The 23,782-nt window shown below is 45.5% G+C and overlaps 1 protein-coding gene across 1 annotated transcript; it reads right to left on the bottom strand.

Annotated features, from left to right (window-relative positions):
- Nucleotides 1-538: 538 nt before the first annotated feature.
- LOC103627222 (peptidyl-prolyl cis-trans isomerase-like) lies at nucleotides 539-1,599 on the bottom strand. The gene has a single exon (XM_008647514.2). The coding sequence runs from the start codon at nucleotides 1,318-1,320 to the stop codon at nucleotides 802-804; it is 519 nt and encodes a 172-aa protein (XP_008645736.1). The 5' UTR covers nucleotides 1,321-1,599; the 3' UTR covers nucleotides 539-801.
- Between the last annotated feature and the right edge of the window lie 22,183 nt (nucleotides 1,600-23,782).

Here is a 23,782-nt window from a genome sequence, read left to right as displayed (position 1 = left end):
TCTCCCCACTGCCCAGTCCCCGACTTCCTGTAGACGGACGGCCGACCGACCGACCGACCGGCTTGCTGCAGCAGGTGGCTGTATTGCTGTTCTCGTGTGCTCGTCGTTGTTGCTCAATGTTCACTTTGCCTATCCCAAATGGATGAAAACTAGCTCTGATTGGTTGATTAGGCCTGTCAGAGGCCGATTAATCAGGCTGATCGTCGATTAATAGCGATTTGCCGACTGATCGCCCCTCTGGCGATCAGAACCTTTCGGCCGATCTGAAAACATTGCTCAAGATATTGCCCTCTCTCGTCTCGTCGACACTGACGGTTATAAATTATAGATCGAATTTTGGTTATAAATCATCAGACAGTTCTTATCTAAACATGAAAGGATGCTGGGATAATTTACCAAACAAAGAACTGTGCCACGCAAAGGTTGGGTGATCCATGCTTGGCAGTTCACATTAAAACACTAACAACCAGAATCATTTTGTGGCCTAGATCTCGGAATGGAAAATAAAAACGTATGGCACAACCGCAGAGGTCAAAGATTTAAGAAGCATGAAACGGGAATTTCAGTTCTCATAGCATTATCATGAATCTCAGAACATAACAGGTGAAACACGAATCAAGCAGAGGCGCCATGGGGTTCACAGATCCACACCTAAACCGCTAAATTAAACTGCGAGCGATACATGATAAACTAAGACCACCACTCAGATCACCACCATCTTATTCAGATCCAAAGGAACGGACGCAGGGGGAGTCGACGATGACGGAGGGAGGGCGGCCGAACAGACCAGATCAGAGAGATCTAGGAGAGCTGTCCGCAGTCAGCGACCTTGACCACCTTGGAGGTGGAGCCGTTGCGGGTGCCCACCTTCTCGATGGCCTTGACGACGTCCATGCCCTCGACGACCTGGCCGAAGACGACGTGCTTGCCGTCGAGCCAAGGGGTCGCGACGGTGCAGATGAAGAACTGGGAGCCGTTGGTGTTGGGCCCGGCGTTGGCCATGGAGAGCACACCGGGGGCGGTGTGCTTGCGCACGAACTTCTCGTCGGGGAACTTCTCGCCGTAGATGGACTCGCCGCCGGTGCCGTTGCCGCGGGTGAAGTCGCCGCCCTGGCACATGAACTCGGGGATGACGCGGTGGAAGGTGGAGCCCTTGTAGTGGAGCGGCTTCCCGGACTTGCCCACGCCCTTCTCGCCCGTGCACAGCGCGCGGAAGTTCTCCGCGGTCTTGGGCACCTCGTTGGCGTACAGCTCCATCACGATCCGGCCCGCCGGGGCGCCGCCGACGGTCATGTCGAAGAAGACGCGAGGGTTCGCCATCGAGATCGGGAGCTAGGGTTTGGGGATATTTTTCCTTCTCTCTACGAGTGTGATCTGATCTGCGGTAGAGAGGGGAGAACGGGTGCGGTAAAATAGCCGGCCCCAAGGGCAAGGGGGCGCCGGGTAGCGTTTGCGTCGAACCAACGCGATTCTCCCTGCCGCAGATGCTGGTGGTGGCCCCGGCCCGCGCCGTTCGTTCAAAAGGGGCCTACTATACACGTAACACGCCGAAGCCAGAGCCGTTCGTCCACTTCAGACAGTGTACAGTTAGGATTCACATATATGATATATCCGTTAGGCTGTGTGACCTGTGTCCAGCTGCATTTGGATGCCAACGCGCATTTACCGTGATGTCATTGCCGCTACTGTTTGACTATCTATACCACTATATAATCTAAAAAAAATTTAAACTTTTGTAAAACCAACCAAACTAAATCACCCCCACACATATAATCATCACTAAATCCATCAAACAAATTACACCTAAACTTAACAGATCATCAAAACCAACAATTCGGATCGTTAGATAAATCTCTCTTACTTACTCAAATTTAATATATAATATTATTTGATTCATCTCTTCCTCTTCCCATGCGTCCCGGCGCCCTCTCTCCCTCACTCGCGCTCTCCCTCCTCCCACCCTGCTGCCCCTATCCACCCCCTCCCCCTCTTCCATCCTCTGCGTCCCCACTGCCCCCTTCTCCTCACTCACATTGTCATCGTCGCTGTCGTCAACTTATCCACTTGCGCCACCGCCGTCGTTGACTCCTCCCTCTTCAAGATCGTAGCGTTAACACGGGATATATGCTAGTGTGCCTAAATCGGTTCACACTAAGGGTTATGTTTGGTTTCTTTAGTCACCTGACTAAACTTTAGTAGTCACTAAAGTATCTCGTTTGGTGTCAGTGACTAAATCTGACTAAAGAGCATTAACTACTACGTATATTTACTGCATTACCCCTATTTACTTCTTTGCTCGTTCAGCGCATAGCTCACGTGGGGGAGGGCAGGTGGTGGGGTAAAAAGCTCATTTTAGTCACTTTTAGTCACTATGTCGGGTACCAGGAAATGGGGTGCCCATAGTGAGGCCCATACTCTCCACGACCCATTTGCCGAGCAAGTCCGCGAGGTGGGAGGAACGACCAAGTCCTCGCCGAGCAAGCCTGCGAGGCAGGACGAACGACCAAGTCCTCGTCAGGCAAGCCTACGAGGCAGGACGGACGATCGAGTCCCCGCCACGCGAACCCGCAAGGAGGGAACCCAGACAGACACCATCGATCCACGACTTCCGCGACAAGACACAACATCACCCAACCGTGTTTAGGCCATGTATGCAGTACCAAGGGAGACCACAGCAACAAAGCCTCCATAGTAACAACCAATGTACCAGAAAGTACATGACAACACGCCATACCTGGTGCATGCCCACGCATGATGGAAGGTGACGCAAGAGCATTGACAGAGGATGAAGTCGTACAGAACACGCCATACCTCAACCTCATCGTGAGCATGCTCTGCGCGATCCATCAGGTACAACCTCATCGTGAGCATGCAACGAGGACGATGGCAACAATGGCGACGACGACGGCAAGGGTGGCGGCTGAAAGGGAAATAGGCTCAAACCTTTTCCTAAATAATTTTGGTGGTTGAATTGCCCAACACAAATAATTGGACTAACTAGTTTGCTCTAGATTATAAGTTCTACAGGTGCCAAAGGTTCAACACAAACCAATAAAAAGTCCAAGAAAGGGTTTAAATAAAAAGGAGCAAAACCAACTGAAGGCTGCCCTGGTCTGGCGCACCGTCGCCACCTTCGGGTTTCTGGGAATGCCACTCCGCTATAATTCACCAGACTGTCGGATGTAGCGTCGGACTGTCCGGTGTGCCAGCGGAGCAACGGCTAACAGCGCCAATGGTCGTCTGCAAAAGTGTACAGTAACAGTGAACAGTGCGGACTGCACGCGCAGAAGTGAGAGCAGGCGCCAAAAGGCGCACCGGACAGTGAACAGTGATTGTCCGATGCACCACCGGACTGTCCGATGGCCTCACTTGTCAGAGCTCCGACGGTAGAACCCTAACGGTTGGGTGACGTGGCTGGCGCACCGGATAGTGTCCAGTGGCGCACCGGACTGTCCGGTGCGCCCTTCGACAGCAGCCTTCCCCAACGACCACTTTGTTGGTTGGGGCTATAAATACCCCCCAACCACCACACTTCAAGGTATCCAAGTTTTCAGCCAACACATTCAATACAAGAGCTAGTGCATTCAATACAAGACACAAATAGATTGAATCAAAATCTCTCCAAGTCCCAATTCCACTCAAAGCAATTAGTGACTAGAAGAGAGAGTTTTGCCGTGTTCTTTTGAGCTCTTGCGCTTGGATCACTTTTCTTCTTCCCCATTTCTTATTCCCAAGCCATTTGTAATCAAAGCAAGAGACACCAATTGTGTGGTGGTCCTTGTGGGGACTAAGTGTCCCAATTGATTAAGAAGAGAAGCTCACTCAGTCTAAGTGACCGTTTGAGAGAGGGAAAGGGTTTAAAGAGATCCGGTCTTTGTGACCACCTCAACGGGGAGTAGGTTTGCAAGAACCGAACCTCGGTAAAACAAATCACCGTGTCATTCGCTTTATTTGCTCGTGATTTGTTTTCACCCTCTCTTTTGGACTCGACTTTATTTCTAACACTAACCCCGGCTTGTAGTTGTGCTTAAAGTTTATAAAAATCAGATTTGCCTATTCACCCCCCTCTAGGTGACTTTCAATTGGTATCAGAGCCTGATACTTCATTAAGAGCCTAACCGCTCGAAGTGATGTCGGGAGCTCACGCCAAGAAGGAGATGGTGACCGGCAAGAAGCCCGTCACAAGCCACGGGAAAGCTCCATCGGGAGAGTCCGGCAACAATAAGAGGGAGGAATCACCTCCCCGCGTCAAGTCGCACCAGAGTGGCGACAAGAAGAAGAAAATGAAGAAAGTGGTCTACTACGAGACCGATTCTTCGTCGCCTTCCACCTCCGGCTCCGACACACCGTCCGTCACTTCTAAGCGCCATGAGCGCAAGAAGTTTAGTAAGATCCCCCTACACTACCCTCGCATTTCTAAACATACTCATTTACTTTCCGTCCCATTAGGCAAACCACCGGTTTTTGATGGTGAAGATTATAGTAGGTGGAGTGAAATGATGAAGTATCACCTAACCTCACTCCACACAAGCATATGGGACATTGTTGAATTTGGAGCACAGGTACCATCCGTAGGTGATGAAGATTATGATGAGGACGAAGTCGCCCAAATCCGACACTTCAATTCCCAAGCAACTACTATACTCCTCACCTCTCTAAATCGAGAGGAGTATAATAAGGTGCAAGGGTTGAAGAGTGCCAAAGAGATTTGGGATGTGCTCAAGACCGCGCACGAAGGAGATGAGGTGACCAAGATCACTAAGCGGGAAACGATCGAGTGGGAGCTCGGTCGATTCATGCTCAACCAAGGGGAGGAGCCACAAGCCATGTACAACCGGATCAAGACCTTGGTGAATCAAGTGCGCAACCTCGGGAGCACAAAATGGGATGACCATGAAATGGTCAAGGTTATTCTACTATCACTTGTTTTTCTTAACCCTACACAAGTTCAATTAATTTGTGGTGATCCTAGATATAAGCTAATGTCTCCCGAGGAAGTTATAGGAAAGTTTGTGAGCTTTGAATTGATGATCAAAGGCTCCAAACTAATCATCGAGTGAGGCGCCACCTCCACAACCGAGGTGCAACTCGTTGCCTTCAAAGCAACGGAGGAGAAGAAAGAAGAGTCTACATCAAGTAGGCTCCCCATCGATGCCTCCAAACTCGACAATGAGGAGATGGCGCTCATCATCAAAAATTTCCGCCAAATCCTCAAGCAAAGGAGGGGGAAGGACTACAAGCCCCACTCCAAGAAAGTTTGCTACAAGTGTGGTAAGCCCGGTCATTTCATTGCTAAATGTCCATTATCTAGTGATAGTGACAGGGGAGACGACAAGAAGGGAAAGAGAAGAGAAAAGAAGAGATACTACAAGAAGAAGGGCGGCGATACCCATGTTTGCCCAGAGTGGGACTTCGATGAGAGCTCCACCGACTCCTCCTCCGACGAGGACGCCGCAAACATCACCGTCAACAAGGGTCTCCTCTTCCCCAACGTCGGCCACAAGTGCCTCATGGCAAAGGACGACAAAAAGAAGGTAAAATCTAGAGCCTCCACTAAATATGCAACATCTAGTGATGAGGAAAACTCTAGTGATGATGAAGATAATTTGCTTGCCCTTTTTGCCAACCTAAACATGCAACAAAAGGAAAAATTAAATGAATTGATAGGTTCTATTCATGAGAAGGATGAACTCTTGGATAGCCAAGAGGACTTCCTTATTAAGAAGAACAAAAAGCATGTTAAGGTTTGTTGGTGACTTGTTCTCAAATGCTAAGAGTTAAGAACAAGGCAACATGAAAAGTGTTAAGTGTTAAAGTCCTTCGTCCTTCGAAGCATTATGTCCCTTCGGGAAATAATGAGTTTCGGACGAAGGTCATAAGAGACATACCTTCGTAAATATAATAGGTAATAACGAAAGACTCATATAAAGCATGAGATATAATATAAGCATCATCATGGAATCATTTCTATTTTATTAACATGAGAAAATAGAAATGATTTCAAATTACAAATGTACCTTCGGTCCTGAGAGAAGGTAAAAAGTACAGGCGTGACGCAAAAGCAAATGTAAAGTCAGCGTGAACAGTACGGGAGTACTGTTCATCTATTTATAGACGCGGGACGCAGCCCACGTAAAATTACATCCATGTCCATTACATTTGTTAACGGTTTATGGAAATCTATTGAGGACCCCGAAGTCTTTTCATCTTAAGGTCGGTTCCCCCTTGTGCCATCGCGCCGAAGCTTCCCTGCGTACAGCTTCGGCTGCCCCCGACCTTCGTCTGGCTCAGCCTTCGTCCTGGTCGTGCTCCATATCCATAATTCTGAATCCGAAAATACCTGTTCATATAATTCACTTGGAAAACATTGTCAAATCATGTTTTTGAGGACCTTCGGAGGACGAAGGCCCCCAACAGTAGCCCCTCGCAATATTAATTTGTAAATAATAAATTCAGATTGCGATATGGACGAAGGCCTTGAGCCGAAGGTCCGAAAAAACACCTTCCCTTTGCTAGAATAGCAACATTCACTGACAAGCGGGGCCTTTTAACTTTCAACGCCCTAGGCGTATAAATAAGAACACATCGTGAATTCATTTGGTACACACGCTTGCCTTTTGCTTCGGCCCACTAAAAATTTTTAGCTCTTGCTCATTGAGATTTGCTGGTCTTTTTGATTTCGAAGCTTCGGCCTCGGGAACAAATTTTTAGTGTTTCCGAAGATGTCTGAAGACAAGAAGATCCCTGCTGAGACGAAGCTGAGTCTCGAGGAGGAGAAGAATCTGGGGTTCCTGATAGCGATGGCAGAGACTAATACAGAGAAAATCACGAAGGAGATTCTTGAAGGTTTGTCCGAAGATACTGATGACAGCGACAGCTATGATGTGGAAAGTGATGGGGAAGAGGCCGAAGATCGACCGTGGCGACCAAGTCACTCAGTTTTTGGGAAAACAACCATCAAGCAGAGTCACATTGATAATATGAGGGGGCGATACTTCCGAGACATATCTATTGTGAGAGCTGATGCCGGGGAAAAGACTTCTCCCACCCCTGAAGAAGATGAAGTTGTGATTTTCCGAAGCCTCCTCAAGGCTGGGCTTCGATTCCCCCTGAGCAATTTTGTTGTTGAGGTACTGAAAACATTCCAAATCTACCTTCATCAACTCACTCCCGAAGCTATTATAAGAATGGGGATTTTTGTCTGGGCTGTGAGAAGCCAAGGTTTGGAGCCAAACGCTAAAAGCTTCTGCAACATACACGAGTTATTGTACGAGACGAAGCCCTGGGGAAAGGAGCAATACCACAACAACTTTGGGTGCTACAGCTTCGGCGCCCGCTCCGGGTCAAGCTACCCTGTGCCAACCTTTCGGAAGAGGTGGCCCGGAGCCTGGATGTCTGAATGGTTTTATGTGAAAAATGATCTAACAGCGCAAAATAATGTCAAAAGTATCATTATGTACCCAATTTGGCAACGCTTCGGGCTTCGAAGGCCGAAGGTTGAAATGGATGAGGCAGCCGAAGAATGCCAAAGAGCCTTCGGCGCAGTCTGCTCCTTCATTGGGTCAAGGGACTTGGTCCAGGAGCACATTGCCTTCAGGGTATGGCCACTTGCAGAAAAGTGGGAAATGCCGAAAGAAACCATCAAAGAGTCCGACGAAGGCGGACTAGTCAGATTAAAATACACATTCAAATATGCAGATAAATTTATTGAACCTGATGATGACTGGCTGAAAAGCATTGAAACATTAAGTGATGAATTACTTGGGGCATTCTCGAAGGCTGAAAATACTGCACTATCAGCAGCCTTCGGAGGCCGAAAAAAGAAGAGACTGAACCGAGTGTTTGATGCAATCGGGTTCTTCTACCCTGATTATTGCTATCCCATTCGAAGGCAGAAGAGAAAAAACACAATCTCTGCAAAAGAAGAAGCTGCAGCTGCTCCTAGCGAGCCAGAACTGAAAAGGAAAAAGATAAAGGTTCTTACGCACCGGCCGCGTTATATTGAACCAGCTTCGGTGCCGGAGTTTACCGGGAAAACTTCTTCAGCCACCGAAGCTGAAAAACTAATCGAGCCAGCCTTGTTGCCAGAGATCGCAGAAACGGCCGAAATGCCACCAAAGATGGAATCAGAACACTCAAATATTTTGTTGCCAGAAACAAAAGAGAAAACCGAAGCGCCGCTCACAGAAAAAATTGAGGAGGTAAGAGAAGCAACTGAGGGCTCCAAAACATCAGAAGTTTTGAGTCCTACAGCAATCATTGGGACAGCAAAAAATGAAAAAGTGCCAGCTGCAACTCCGAAGAGAAAAAGAATGGCTAATGTGCTAGACGTATTGGAAACGATCAAATCTTCGAGCACACCTCCGAAGAAAGCTGCTGTTACTCCTGAAACAACAGCTGAAATCTCTGGTTCTACAGCTCCAGAGCAAGAGATTTCAGCCGAAGCTGGACCCTCAGAGCCCGCAAAAACTTTGGAAAGTGAGACAGAGAAAATAACAAAGCCAACTATTGAAGAATCTAGTGTTGTTGCCCCCGAAGCATCCCCCAAGACTCGTGATTATATTTTTCGTCATGCTTCGGGGAGAAAATTATCAGAAAAAGAAGAACAAGAGGCCCAGCATTATGCCCAAAAACTGAAATATCCGAAGGGAGCATTAATATTTAATGGCAGTGGAGAAGAAGACTTCTTGTACTGTCTTCCCGACAACAAGGAAATTTCTGTCTGTCGGGAGATAAGCAGAAGCTTCGGATTCCCAACTTTAGAAGACGGGCTTTCGGTGCTATCAAAAAACGATCTGGCTGACAGCCTAGCTTATAACAGTTTAAAGGTATGATAAATGAAATCCTTGTATTTTTCCGTTCATATAAACCCTCTGACACACACACATATTCCTTTTTGCAGGGCTTGATTCTTAGCAATGCTCTCAGAGCCCAGAAAGATACTGAAGACGAAGGGTGTACTATAGCCCTGAGCAACCTTCGTTCCGAAGTAATTGAACTGAGGAACGAAGGTCTCGAAAAAGACAAAATATTATACTCATTGATAGATAAAATAAAGGAGGACGAAGCTGCTTTCAAAAGTCAGGCTGAAGCTCAGAAACGCGAAATTGAAGACCTTCGGAAACAACTGGCCAGAGCCACAGAGGAACGTATACTTGAAGAAACAAAGCGTGAACTCAGCGATCAATGGGCAGATCACCTAGAAGTGACTGTTGAAGAGCTTCGTTCATCCAAAAAGAGATGCTACAATAAATCTATAGACTGTGTTAAAAAATTAAAGGCTAGCTTCGCCAAGGTCGGCGCATTCTCAAGTGAAGAAAATTTTCTAAGGGGCAATCCCGAAAGTGTCATTGAATGGATTGACCACGAAGCTGAAGCCTTCGAAGAAATTTTAAATAGCCGAGGAGATATATGTGCCTTCTCTGGCGCCAGAGGGATTGCCACTATTTTAGAGAAGAAGGGCTGTGAACATGTGAAAATTTTAGCACAGTCCGAAGCCACCTTGTCGACTGAAGATATAAAAGATCCTTCAGCCGAAGCTAGCGCGGTTGGGGGAAAATTTTTCACCGACATCTGGGACAACGGTGGCCGAGAAATGGCAAGAGAAATTATTCAGAGAAGTGAAAAGGGCATCCATGATGCTAGAGAAGTGGCTAAGGCTGCTGAAAAGAGCACAGAGCCCGAAGGTCAATTAGGTACTAAATAATAGCTTCTACCGTGTTGTAATCTTTAGGCTTTTAAGATTTGTTTGCGATTTGTAATAGTAATGTAGTCGTGTCCTGCTTCAGATCCGACTAAAGCGCCTTCGGGCCCTCAGCCGAAGGGGGACGACGAAATTAAAAAGATGGCCGAAGATATTATGGACGAAGTCGTCAATCGGCTTCTGAATGAAGCTGCAGGAGTCGTTTTGAGAGAGGATTAAACATTTTTGTAAAAAACTTCGGAAATGTAATATAATGTAACATTTTTGTAACCCCGAATGTAATATATCTATTTTTGCTACTCAATTCTTTACGATGCATGAAACTTTACACACGTACCGTTTTTGAGTTTGGCGAAAAAAACACCTTCCCTTCTTTTCATGCTTCGTGAAGAATATCCAAACTTCGTGAAAAAATTCTCCGAAGCTATACTTCCGAAGATGAAGATTGATTCTCTTTACGACCATGATTTTCACTCTTTCAAATCATACTTTCGAAAATCAATATTGTGTCCCCTTCTTGGGACCACGATTTTCACTCTTTCAAATCATACTTCCGAAGATCAATATCGTGTCCCCTTCTTGGGCCATATGCAACATGATGTATGATGCTTATGCTATGCAAAATGATGTAATGATGTTATGCTACGTAGATGACATTTGTTCCGAAAGATACACACATATCCCCACACAATATTTTTGTATCAGCACTGATTCTTCGCTGTAAGCTCTGCATTCCCTTAGGAACGTCTTTGGAGCTTCTTCGCCTCTTACTTAGGCGGTATAAGCTCTGCATTCCCTTAGGAACGTCTTTGGAGCTTCTTCGCCTTTTACTTAGGCGGTATAAGCTCTGCATTCCCTTAGGAACGTCTTTGGAGCTTCTTCGCCTTTTACTTAGGCGGTATCAGCGTTGACTTTTCGCTGTATGCTCTGCATTCCTTTTGGAACGACTTTGGAGCAGAAAACTTACGCTGCGCTCCCTTCGGAACGACTTTTTGTGACTTCGTCAGACTTACTCTGCGTTTCTTAGAACGACTTTTCGTTGCTTCAAAGGATTTTCGATAGTCCGAAGGTCCTTTTTATTGTCGCAAACCTGTGAAGAAAACATATTTTTCTTGTAGGAATCAACGAAACTAATTACATGAAAACAATGTCCTTTATTACAGAGAATAAAACTGAATGAAAAAGATTGCTATTAAGGTAGGATATTTGTCAATAGATGTGCTTTGATTCTGGCACAGTGCTGTTGACCGTGCGAGCTTCGGACTGTTCTCTGAAGTCCCTTTGATGTGGAGCATATTGGCTCCCTTCTGGCTGCTGACCTTGTTGCAACGGAGGTGGAGGCGGAGGCTGTTGCCAGGAAGCTGAAGGCTGACTTGCCGAAGCAGCAGAGACTACAGGATGATTGCCCACATATTCTGGGATGTAGGGCGAATGATACGAAGCTGTATGCATGACCTGCTTCGGCTGGGCTTGTTGTGCTGCTGCTTCAGCTATTTCCTTTTGCTTCTGTATAGTAACATGGCACATCCTGGTAGTATGGCCTTTGTTCTCACCACAGAATAAGCAAAAGATTCTTCTTGGTTGATCGCCAAATCTTCCTCCGAAGCCCCTGGCGCCTCTGCCTCTTGGAGCTGGTGGTCGGAAGGAGCTTTGCTGTTGCCCCGAAGCCTGTGAGGAGTACTGTGGCCTTTGCTGCTGGCTCCCTTTATCATCATTTTGATTGGAATTATGAATTGATCTGACATGCCTCGGATAGAATCTTCCTCCGAAGCCCCTGGTCATCTCAGAAAATCTGAAGGCCTCCTCCCTTCTTTGGCGAAAATCATTGTCAGCTCGAATATATTCATCCATCTTCTGGAGCAGCTTCTCCAGCGTTTGAGGAGGCTTCCTGGCGAAGTACTGAGCTGACGGACCTGGCCGAAGCCCCTTGATCATGGCCTCAATGACAATTTCATTGGGCACCGTTGGTGCCTGTGCCCTCAAACGCAAAAACCTTCGGACATATGCCTGAAGGTATTCTTCGGGGTCCTGAGTGCACTGGAACAGAGCCTGAGCAGTGACCGGCTTCGTCTGAAATCCTTGAAAGCTGGTTAACAACAAGTCCTTCAGCTTCTGCCATGAAGTGATCGTTCCTGGTCGAAGGGAGGAATACCAGGTTTGAGCAACACTTCTGACAGCCATAACGAAAGATTTGGCCATGACTGAAGCATTGCCACCGTACGAAGACACTGTTGCTTCGTAGCTCATCAAAAACTGCTTCGGATCAGAATGGCCATCAAATACGGGGAGCTGAGGCGGCTTGTAGGACGGAGGCCAAGGCGTAGCCTGCAACTCAGCGGACAAGGGAGAAGCATCATCAAAAACAAAATTCCCATGATGGAAATTGTCATACCAGTCATCTTCGTTGTAAAAGCCCTCCTGATGAAGGTCTTGATGCTGAGGCCTTCGGAGTTGCTCATCCTGAGCAAGATGACGAACTTCTTCAGAGGCTTCATCTATCTGCCTCTGCAGTTCAGCTAGCCTGGCCATCTTCTCCTTCCTGCGTTGAACCTGTTGCTGAAGGATTTCCAGATTCTGAATTTCCTGATCTAGATCATCCTCCGGATGTGTTGGACTGGTAGCCTTCCTCTTCTGGCTTCGTGCCTCTCTGAGAGAAAGGACATCTTGATTGGGGTCCAGCGGCTGCAGCGTGCCAGCCCCTGGTGCTGGAGCCTTCTTCGGCGGCATGACGAAGCTGATGCTTGCCGAAGGTGCCGAAAAACTCAAGAAGTGGAAGTGAGTTCACCGGAGGTGGGCGCCAATGTTGGTGACTTGTTCTCAAATGCTAAGAGTTAAGAACAAGGCAACATGAAAAGTGTTAAGTGTTAAAGTCCTTCGTCCTTCGAAGCATTATGTCCCTTCGGGAAATAATGAGTTTCGGACGAAGGTCATAAGAGACATACCTTCGTAAATATAATAGGTAATAACGAAAGACTCATATAAAGCATGAGATATAATATAAGCATCATCATGGAATCATTTCTATTTTATTAACATGAGAAAATAGAAATGATTTCAAATTACAAATGTACCTTCGGTCCTGAGAGAAGGTAAAAAGTACAGGCGTGACGCAAAAGCAAATGTAAAGTCAGCGTGAACAGTACGGGAGTACTGTTCATCTATTTATAGACGCGGGACGCAGCCCACGTAAAATTACATCCATGTCCATTACATTTGTTAACGGTTTATGGAAATCTATTGAGGACCCCGAAGTCTTTTCATCTTAAGGTCGGTTCCCCCTTGTGCCATCGCGCCGAAGCTTCCCTGCGTACAGCTTCGGCTGCCCCCGACCTTCGTCTGGCTCAGCCTTCGTCCTGGTCGTGCTCCATATCCATAATTCTGAATCCGAAAATACCTGTTCATATAATTCACTTGGAAAACATTGTCAAATCATGTTTTTGAGGACCTTCGGAGGACGAAGGCCCCCAACAAGGTTAAAAATGCTTATGCTCAGGAAGTAGAGAAGTGTGAAAAATTGACTAGTGAGCTAAGCACTTGCCATGATATTATCTCAAACCTTAGAAATGAAAATGCAAAATTAATTGCTAAGGTTGAGAAGTTAGATGTTTGTGATGATTCAATTGTTAGTCTTAGAAATGATAATGCTAGTTTGATTACTAAGATTGACAAGTTGAATGCATCACTCTCTAGCCTTAAAATTGAGAATGAAAAATTAATTGCTAAGGCCAAAGATTTAAATGTTTGCAATATTTCTATTTCCAATATTAGAGATGAGAATATTATTTTACATGCTAAGATTGATGAATTAAATGCTTGCAAACCCTCTATATCTACTGTTAGTCATGTCTCTATTTGCACTAGATGTAGAGATGTTAATGTTGATGCTATCCATGATCACGTTGCTATGATTAAACAACAAAATGATCATATAGCAAAATTAGATGCTAAAATTGTTGAGCATGAATTAGAGAATAAAAAATTTAAATTTGCTCGTAGTATGCTTTATAGTGGGAGACGCCCTGGCATTAAGGATGGCATTAGCTTCCAACAGGGAGGCAATGTCAAACTCAATGCCCCTAAAAGACTGTCTAATTTTGTTATGGGCAAGGCTCCCATGCCTTAGGATAACGAGGGCTATATTTTATATCCTGCTGGTTATCCTGAGGATAAGATTAGGAGAATTCATGCTAAGAAGACTCATACTGTTTCTCACCATGCTTTTATTTATAAAAATGAGGCTTCTAGCTTAGGCGTTCTACCCATGTTAAAATGCTTAAAAAGAAATCTCCTATTGCATCAAATGAGTCTAACATTTCATTTAAGACTTTTGATGCTTCTTATGTGCTCACTAACAAATCAGGCAAAATAGTTGCCAAATATGTTGTGGGCAAACACAAGGGTTCAAAGACTTGTGTTTGGGTACCCAAGGTGCTTTTTTCTAATGTGAAAGGACCCAAGACCGTTTGGGTACCTAAGAACAAGGCCTAAACTTGTTTTGTAGGTTTATGCATCCGGGGGCTCAAGTTGGATCATCGATAGCGGGTGCACAAACCACATGACAGGGCAGAAAATGATGTTCTCCTCCTATGAGAAAAACCATGATCCCCAACGAGCTATCACATTCAGGGATGGAAATCAAGGTTTGGTCAAAGGACTTGGTAAAATTGCTATATCACCTGATCATTCTATTTCCAATGTTTTTCTTGTAGATCTTTAGACAATAACTTGCTTTCAGTTTCTCAATTATGCAAAATGGGCTACAATTGTCTTTTTACGGATATAGGTGTTACTGTATTTAGAAGGAGTGATGATTCAGTAGCATTTAAGGGAATGTTAGACGGTCAGCTATACCTAGTTGATTTTAATAGAGCTGAACTCGACACTTGCTTAATTGCTAAGACTAACATGAGTTGGCTCTGGCATCGTCGACTAGCCCACGTTGGGATGAAGAATCTTCATAAACTTCTAAAGGGAGAGCACATTTTGGGACTAACAAATGTTCATTTTGAGAAAGACAAGATTTGTAGCGCATGTCAAGCAGGGAAGCAAGTTGGTGTTCATCATCCACACAAAAACATCATGACGACCGACAGGCCACTTGAGCTACTCCACATGGACCTATTGAGAGCACCTAGAGGGGGGGTGAATAGGTGATCTTGTAAAACTTAAAATTTAATCCAACAAAACTTGATTAGGTGTTAGCACAATAAGGCCAAGTGACTAGAGAGGAGTTCTTTTGTGAGACCCAATAGAAACAGTAAGGACAAGCACAAGAGACACGAGGATTTATCCCGTGGTTCGGCCAAGTACAAAACTTGCCTACTCCACGTTGTGGCGTCCCAACGGGCGAGAGTTGCACTCAACTCCTCTCAAGTGATCCAAAGATCAACTTGAATACCACGGTGTTCTTCTTTACTTTACTCTTTTCCCGTTTGCGAGGAATCTCCACAACTTGGAGTCTCACGCCCTTACAATAAGAATCAATATGAAGCACACGAGTAAGGGAGGGAAGCAACACACTCAAATCCACAGCAAATACGCACACACAAAACCAAGACTTGAGCTCAAGACAATATCTCGAGGTTCTCACTAGAACGGAGCTCAAATCACTAAGAATGTCGAACAAGTGCGCAAGAATGAAGTGTGAGTGATCAACAATGCTCAAGGAATGCTTGGTATTCTCCTCCATGCGCCTAGGGGTCCCTTTTATAGCCCCAAGACAGCTAGGAGCCGTTGAGAGCATTTCAAGAAGGCAATTCTTGCCTTCTGTCGCCTGGCGCACCGGACAGTCCGGTGCACCACCGGACACTGTCCGGTGCGGATTTCTTTCCTTCTTTGGTGAAGCCGACCGTTGGCGCTTTGGAGCCGTTGGCGCACTGGACAGTCCGGTGCCCCTTCTGACCGTTGGCTCTTGCCACGCGTCGCACGCGGATTATGCGGCCGACCGTTGGCCCGGCCGATTGTTGGCTCACCGGACAGTCCGGTGCACCACCAGACAGTACGATGATTTATAGCCGTACACCGTCGTCGAAGTCCCGAGAGCAGCCAGTTGACAGCCGCCAGCCTGGTGCACCGGACACTGTCTGGTGCACCACCGGACAGTCCAGTGCACCCAGACCGAGCAGCCTTTTGGCTGTACACAGCCAACTTCTCCAAAAATTGTTTCTCCTGTTTCTAGCACTTAGACACAATACATTAGTCTTAAAAACAATGTACTAAGTCTAGAAACATACCTTTAATCTTGATTTGTACTTCTTGAGTCCTTGGCACAATTTAACACTTAAGCACTTGTGTTGGACACTTAATCACCAAAATACTTAGAAATGGCCCAAGGGCACATTTCCCTTTCAATCTCCCCATTTTTGGTGATTTATGCCAACACAATAAAAACAACTAAAAGAAGTGCAACATCACTGCAAATGAAAACTCAAATTTGGCATATTTGGATCGTCCTTTGCCACCACTTGGTTCTGTTTTTGCAAATCAAACTCAATTTCCTATCTCTAAGTCAAACACACATGTTGAGACATAAAGAGAGTTGTTCCAAGAGAAATTGATCAAAGATTTCAAAAACTCCCCCTTTTCCCATAATCAACCATTCTCCCCACAAGAGGCCAACTTTTGTCAAAAGAGACAATAAGAGATTTTTGACAAACCAAACCAAAAACTCTATTCTACTATTTTCAAAATTCTCAAGTGGTAGCTGATCCATTTGTTGCTTTGGCCTTATTTTCTCCCCCTTTGGCATCAAGCACCAAAACGGGATCAATCTTGGCCCTTTAACCCATTGCCTCACCAAAATCTTCAACTAAGAGTAAAAAGGCAATAAGAGTACAAAGATGAACTTGGAATCAGTTACTCTTTCATCGGAGTGCAGTGGATGTCTTGCATGGTCCAAGTCCACCTTTTCCCTTTCAAACCTCCTTTGAGACAAAATTAAGCAAACTCAAGCACACAGTTAGTCTCAAAGGGTCAAGTTGTAGCACATCTCCCCCTAAATATGTGCATCACTTGCAAATGGACTTGTGAGGTCCGGGGAGTGCTTGTACAACTTGAGTACCATAAATAAACAATAAAATGCATTAAGGAACATGATCAAGGCATAAAACACATGTATGCTATAAATCAATCCAGGTTCTGCGAATCTAAGACATTTAGCTCACTACGCAGCTTGCAAAAGGTTGACTCATCTAGAGGCTTGGTAAAGATATCGGCTAGCTGGTTCTCGGTGCTAACATGAAACACTTCGATATCTCCCTTTTGCTGGTGGTCTCTCAAAAAGTGATGCCGGATGTCAATGTGCTTTGTGCGGTTGTGTTCAACAGGATTATCCACCATGCGGATAGCACTCTCATTATCACATAGGAGTGGGACTTTGCTCAGATTGTAGCCAAAGTCCCTGAGGGTTTGCCTCATCCAAAGTAGTTGCGCGCAACACTGGCCTGCGGCAACATACTCGGCCTCAACGGTGGATAGGGCAACAGAGGTTTGTTTCTTAGAACTCCACGACACCAGGGACCTTCCTAAGAATTGGCACGTCCCTGATGTACTCTTCCTATCGACCTTACATCCAGCATAATCGGAATCTGAATATCCAATCAAGTCAAAGGTAGACCCCTTTGGATACCAGATCCCGAAGCAAGGCGTAGCGACTAAATATCTAAGAATTCGCTTCACGGCCACAAAGTGACACTCCCTTGGATCGGATTGAAATCTAGCACACATGCATACGCTAAGCATTATATCCGGTCTACTAGCACATAAATAAAGTAAGGACCTATCATAGACCGGTATGCTTTTTAATCAACGGACTTACCTCCTTTGTTGAGGTCAGTGTGTCCGTTGGTTCCCATTGGAGTCTTTGCGGGCTTGGCATCCTTCATCCCAAACCGCTTGATCAAGTCTTGCGTGTACTTCGTTTGGGAGATGAAGGTCCCATCCTTGAGTTGCTTCACTTGGAACCCAAGGAAATAGCTTAACTCGCCCATCATCGACATCTCAAACTTTTGGGTCATCACCCTGCTAAATTCTTCACAAGACTTTTGGTTAGTAGAACCAAATATTATGTCATCGACATAAATTTGGCACACAAAAAGATCACAATCACAAGTCTTAGTAAAAAGAGTTGGATCGGCTTTCCCAACCTTGAAAGCATTGGCAATTAAAAAGTCTCTAAGGCATTCATACCATGCTCTTGGGGCTTACTTAAGTCCATAGAGCGCCTTAGAGAGCTTACATATGTGGTCGGGGTACCGTTCATCCTCAAAGCCAGGGGGTTGCTCCACGTACACCTCCTCCTTGATTGGCCCGTTGAGGAAAGCGCTCTTCACATCCATTTGGAACAACCTAAAAGAATGGTGAGCAGCATAGGCTAACAATATGTGAATTGACTCTAGCCTAGCCACAGAAGCAAAAGTCTCCCCAAAGTCCAAACCTGTGACTTGGGCATAACCTTTTGCCACAAGTCGTGCCTTGTTCCTTGTCACCACCCCGTGCTTGTCTTGTTTGTTGCAAAACACCCACTTGGTTCCCACAATGTTTTGCTTGGGACGAGGCACCAGTGTCCAAACTTCATTTCTCTTGAAGTTGTTGAGCTCCTCTTGCATGGCCAACACCCAGTCCGGATCTAGCAAGGCCTCTTCTACCCTGAAAGGCTCAATAGAAGAGACAAAGGAGTAATGCTCACAAAAATTAACTAATCTAGAACGAATAGTTACTCCCTTGCTTATGTCACCCAATATTTGGTCGATGGGATGATTCCTTTGAATCATCGCTCGAACTTGGGTTGGAGGTGCTGGTTGTGCTTCTTCCTCCATTAAATGATCATCTTGTGCTCCCCCTTGATCACACACCTCCTCTTGATGAACCTGTTCATCTTCTTGAGTTGGGGGTTGCACCGTTGTCGAGGAAGAAGGTTGATCTTGCTTTTTTTGTTCCAGTGGCCTCACATCTCCAATCGCCATGGTGCGCATTGCGGCCGTTGGAACGTCTTCTTCATCTACATCATCAAGATCAACAACTTGCTCTCTTGGAGAGCCATTAGTCTCATCAAATACAACGTCGCTAGAGACTTCAACCAAACCCGATGATTTGTTGAAGACCCTATACGCCTTTGTATTTGAGTCATAACCTAACAAAAACCCTTCTACAGCTTTGGGAGCAAACTTATAATTCCTACCTTTCTTCACTAGAATGTAACACTTGCTCCCAAATACATGAAAGTACGACACATTTGGTTTGTTACCGGTTAGAAGCTCATATGAAGTCTTCTTGAGGAGGCGATGAAGATAGACCCAATTTATGGCGTGGCAAGCCGTGCTCACGGCTTCCGTCCAAAACCGTTCGGGCGTCTTGAATTCACCAAGCATCGTCCTCGCCATGTCTAGTAGCGTCCTGTTCTTCCTCTCTACCACACCATTTTGCTGTGGTGTGTAGGGAGCGGAGAACTCGTGCTTGGTTCCTTCCTCCTCAAGATACTCCTCCACTTGAAGGTTCTTGAACTCGGACCCATTGTCGCTCCTTATCTTCTTCACTTTGAGCTCGAACTCGTTTTGGGCTCTCCTCAGGAAGCGCTTGAGGGTCCCTTGGGTTTCAGATTTATCCTGCAAAAAGAATACCCAAGTGAAGCGGGAAAAATCATCAACTATAACAAGACCATACTTACTTCCTCCTATACTTAGATAGGCGATGGGTCCGAAGAGGTCCATATGAAGTAACTCCTGGGGTCTTGATGTTGTCATCACATTTTTGGCATGATGAGAGCTTCCCACCTGTTTACCTGCTTGACAAGCTGCACAAGGTCTATCTTTTTCGAAAGTTACATTAGTTAGACCTATCACGTGTTCTCCCTTTAGAAGCTTGTGAAGGTTCTTCATCCCCACATGTGCTAAACGGCGATGCCACAGCCAGCCCATGCTAGTCTTAGCAATTAAGCATGCATCTAGACCAGCCTCCTCTTTTGCAAAATCAACTAAATAAAGTTTGCCGTCTAGTACACCCTTAAAAGCTAATGAACCATCACTTCTTCTAAAGACAGACACATCTACATTTGTGAATAAACAGTTATATCCCATATTACAAAGTTGACTCACAGACAACAAGTTATATCCAAGCGACTCAACTAAGAACACATTAGAAATAGAGTGCTTGGATGAAATAGCAATTTTTCCTAACCCTTTCACCTTGCCTTGGTTCCCATCACCGAATATGATTGAATCTTGGGGATCCTTGTTCTTGACGTAGGAAGGGAACATACTCTTTTCCCCCGTCATGTGGTTTGTGCATCCGCTATCGATAATCCAGCTTGAGCCCTCGGATGCATAAACCTGCAAGGCAAATTTTGGTTTGGGTCTTAGGTACCCAACTCATGTTGGGTCCTACAAGGTTAGTTATAATAGTCTTAGGGACCCAAATGCAAGTCTTGTCTCCCTTACATTTGGCCCCTAATTTCCTAGCAATTACCTTCTTATCCTTTCTACAAATAGCAAAGGAAGCATTGCAAGCATAATAAATTGTAGAAGGTTCATTCGTTACTTTCCTAGGAACATGAACAATATTTCTTCTTGGCATATGATGAACAACATTTTTCCTAGCCAAATTTCTATCATGCATAATAGAAGAACTTGAAGCAATCATGGCATGAGAATCAAAAGCATCATAACTTCTATACACATTCCTAGAATGTCTCCTATCATGATACATGAAAGCATGGTTCTTTTGAGCACTACTAGCCATAGGGGCCTTCCCTTTCTCCTTGGCGGAGATGGAAGCCTTATGGCTTGTTAAGTTCTTGACTTCCCTCTTGAAGCCAAGACCATCCTTAATTGAGGGGTGTCTACCAATCGTGTAGGCATCCCTTGCAAATTTTAGTTTGTCAAATTCATCCTTGCTAGTCTTAAGTTGGGCATTAAGACTAGCCACTTCATCATTTAACTTTGCAATAGAAACTAGGTGTTCACTACAAGCATCAATATTAAAATCTTTACACCTATTGCAAATCACAACATGTTCTACACCAGAGTTAGATTTAATTGCTACTTCTAGTTTTGCATTCAAATCATCATTAACACTTTTTAAACTAGAAATTGTCTCATGGCAAGTAGATAGTTCACAAGAAAGCATTTCATTCCTTTTAACTTCTAAAGCAAGAGATTTTTGTGCCTCTACAAATTTATCATGTTCTTCATACAAAAGATCCTCTTGCTTTTCTAATAACCTATTTTTATCATTCAAGGCATCAATTAATTCATTAATCTTATCAACCTTAGTTCTATCTAGGCCCTTGAATAAACATGAATAGTCTATTTCATCATCGCTAGATTCTTCATCACTTGAGGAAGCGTAAGTACTAGTATCACGAGTGCTTACCTTCTTTTCCCTTGCCATGAGGCAGGTGTGATGCTCGTTGGGGAAGAGGGCCGACTTGTTGAAGGCGGTGGCGGCAAGTCCTTCGTTGTCGGAGTCGGACGACGAGCAATCCGAGTCCCACTCCTTTCCAAGGTGTGCCTCGCCCTTAGCCTTCTTGTACGCCTTCTTCTTTTCCCTCTTGTTCCCTTGTTCCTGGTCACTATCATTATCGGGATAGTTAGCGATAAAATGACCAATCTTACCACATTTGAAGCATGAGCGCTTCCCCTTCGTCTTGGTCTTGTTTGGATGCTCCTTGCGACCCCTTAGCGCCGTCTTGAAACGCTTAATGATGAGGGTCATTTCTTCATCATTAAGCCCGACCGCCTCAACTTGTGCCACCTTGCTAGGTAGCGCCTCCTTGCTCCTCGTCGCTTTGAGAGCAATGGTTTGAGGCTCTTGGATTGGGCCATTCAACGCATCATCAACGTATCTAGCCTCCTTGATCATCATCCGCTCGCTTACGAACTTTCCAAGTATCTCCTCGGGTGTCATCTTGGTGTACCTAGGATTCTCACGAATATTGTTCACAAGATGTGGATCAAGGACAGTAAAAGACATTAGCATTAGGCGGACGACGTCGTGGTCCGTCCATCGCGTGCTTCCATAGCTCCTTATTTTGTTGACGAGGGTATTGAGCCGGTTGTACGTTTGGGTTGGCTCCTCGCCCCTGATCATTGCGAATCTCCCAAGTTCGCCCTCTACCAACTCCATCTTGGTGAGCATGGTGACGTCGTTCCCCTCATGTGAGATTTTGAGGGTGTCCCAAATCTGCTTGGCGTTATCCAAGCCGCTCACCTTATGGTATTCATCCCTGCACAATGAAGCTAGAAGAACAGTAGTAGCTTGTGCATTTTTGTGAATTTGCCCATTAATGAGCATGGGACTATCCGTACTATCAAAGTGCATTCCATTTCCACTATCTCCCATATACTTGGATGGAGAGAGAACAAGTGGCTACGCATTTTGTGACTCCAAAATCCGTAGTCCTCTCCATCAAAGTGGGGGGTTGCCGAGGGGAATGGAAAGCAAATGAGCATTAGAACTTTGCGGAATATGAGAATAATCAAAGGAAAAGTTTGAATTAACCATCTTCTTTTTCTCGTAGTCGTTGTAGTCGTCCTTTTGGGAAGAGGAAGATTCGTCGCTGTCGTAGTAGACTATCTCCTTGATGCGCCTTGTTTTCTTCTTCCTCCCGTCTTTTCTTTTGTGGCCCGAGCCTGAGTCAGTAGGCTTGTCATCCTTTGGATCATTGACGAAGGACTCCTTCTCCTTATCATTGACCACCATCCCCTTGCCCTTAGGATCCGTCTCTTCGAGCGATTAGTCCTTTTCTTGAAGAGAACGACTCCGATACCAATTGAGAGCACCTAGAGGGGGGTGAATAGGTGATCCTATAAAACTTAAAATTTAATCCAACAAAACTTGATTAGGTGTTAGCACAATAAGGCCATGTGACTAGAGAGGAGTTCTTTTGTGAGACCCAATAGAAACAGTAAGGACAAGCACAAGAGACACGAGGATTTATCCCGTAGTTCGGCCAAGTACAAAACTTGCCTACTCCACGTTGTGGCGTCCCAACGGACGAGAGTTGCACTCAACTCCTCTCAAGTGATCCAAAGATCAACTTGAATACCACGGTGTTCTTCTTTACTTTACTCTTTTCCCGTTTGCGAGGAATCTCCACAACTTGGAGTCTCTCGCCCTTACAATAAGAATCAATATGAAGCACACGAGTAAGGGAGGGAAGCAACACACTCAAATCCACAGCAAATACGCACACACAAAACCAAGACTTGAGCTCAAGACAATATCTCGAGGTTCTCAATAGAACGGAGCTTAAATCACTAAGAATGTCGAACAAGTGCGCAAGAATGAAGTGTGAGTGATCAACAATGCTCAAGGAATGCTTGGTATTCTCCTCCATGCGCCTAGGGATCCCTTTTATAGCCCCAAGGTAGCTAGGAGCCGTTGAGAGCATTTCAAGAAGGCAATTCTTGCCTTCTGTCGCCTGGCGCACCGAACAGTTCGGTGCACCACCGGACACTGTCCGGTGCGGATTTCTTTCCTTCTTTGGCAAAGCCGACCGTTGGCGCTTTGGAGCCGTTGGCACACAGGACACTGTCCGGTGCGCACCGGATAGTCCGGTGCCCCTTCTGACCGTTGGCTCTTGCCACGCGTCGCGCGCGGATTATGCGGCCGACCGTTGGCCCGGCTGACTGTTGGCTCACCAGACAGTCCGGTGATTTATAGCCGTACACCGCCATCGAAGTCCCGAGAGCAGCCAGTTGACAGCCGCCAGCCTGGCGCACCGGACACTGTCCGGTGCACCACCAGACAGTCCGGTGCACCCAGACCGAGCAGCCTTTTGGCTGTACACAGCCAACTTCTCCAAAAATTGTTTCTCCTGTTTCTAGCACTTAGACACAATACATTAGTCTTAAAAACAATGTACTAAGTCTAGAAACATACCTTTAATCTTGATTTGTACTTCTTGAGTCCTTGGCACAATTTAACACTTAAGCACTTGTGTTGGACACTTAATCACCAAAATACTTAGAAATGGCCCAAGGGCACATTTCGCTTTCACCTATTCGGCCCGATAGCTTACATAAGCATCGGCAGGAGTAAGTACTGTCTAGTTATTGTGGATGACTATTCTCACTTCACTTG

The sequence above is a fragment of the Zea mays genome, chromosome 5, assembly GCF_902167145.1.
Source record: "Zea mays cultivar B73 chromosome 5, Zm-B73-REFERENCE-NAM-5.0, whole genome shotgun sequence".
Lineage (NCBI taxonomy): Eukaryota > Viridiplantae > Streptophyta > Magnoliopsida > Poales > Poaceae > Zea > Zea mays.
Note: the sequence above shows the minus strand (reverse complement) of the source record. Positions and strands in the feature narration are given on the sequence as shown.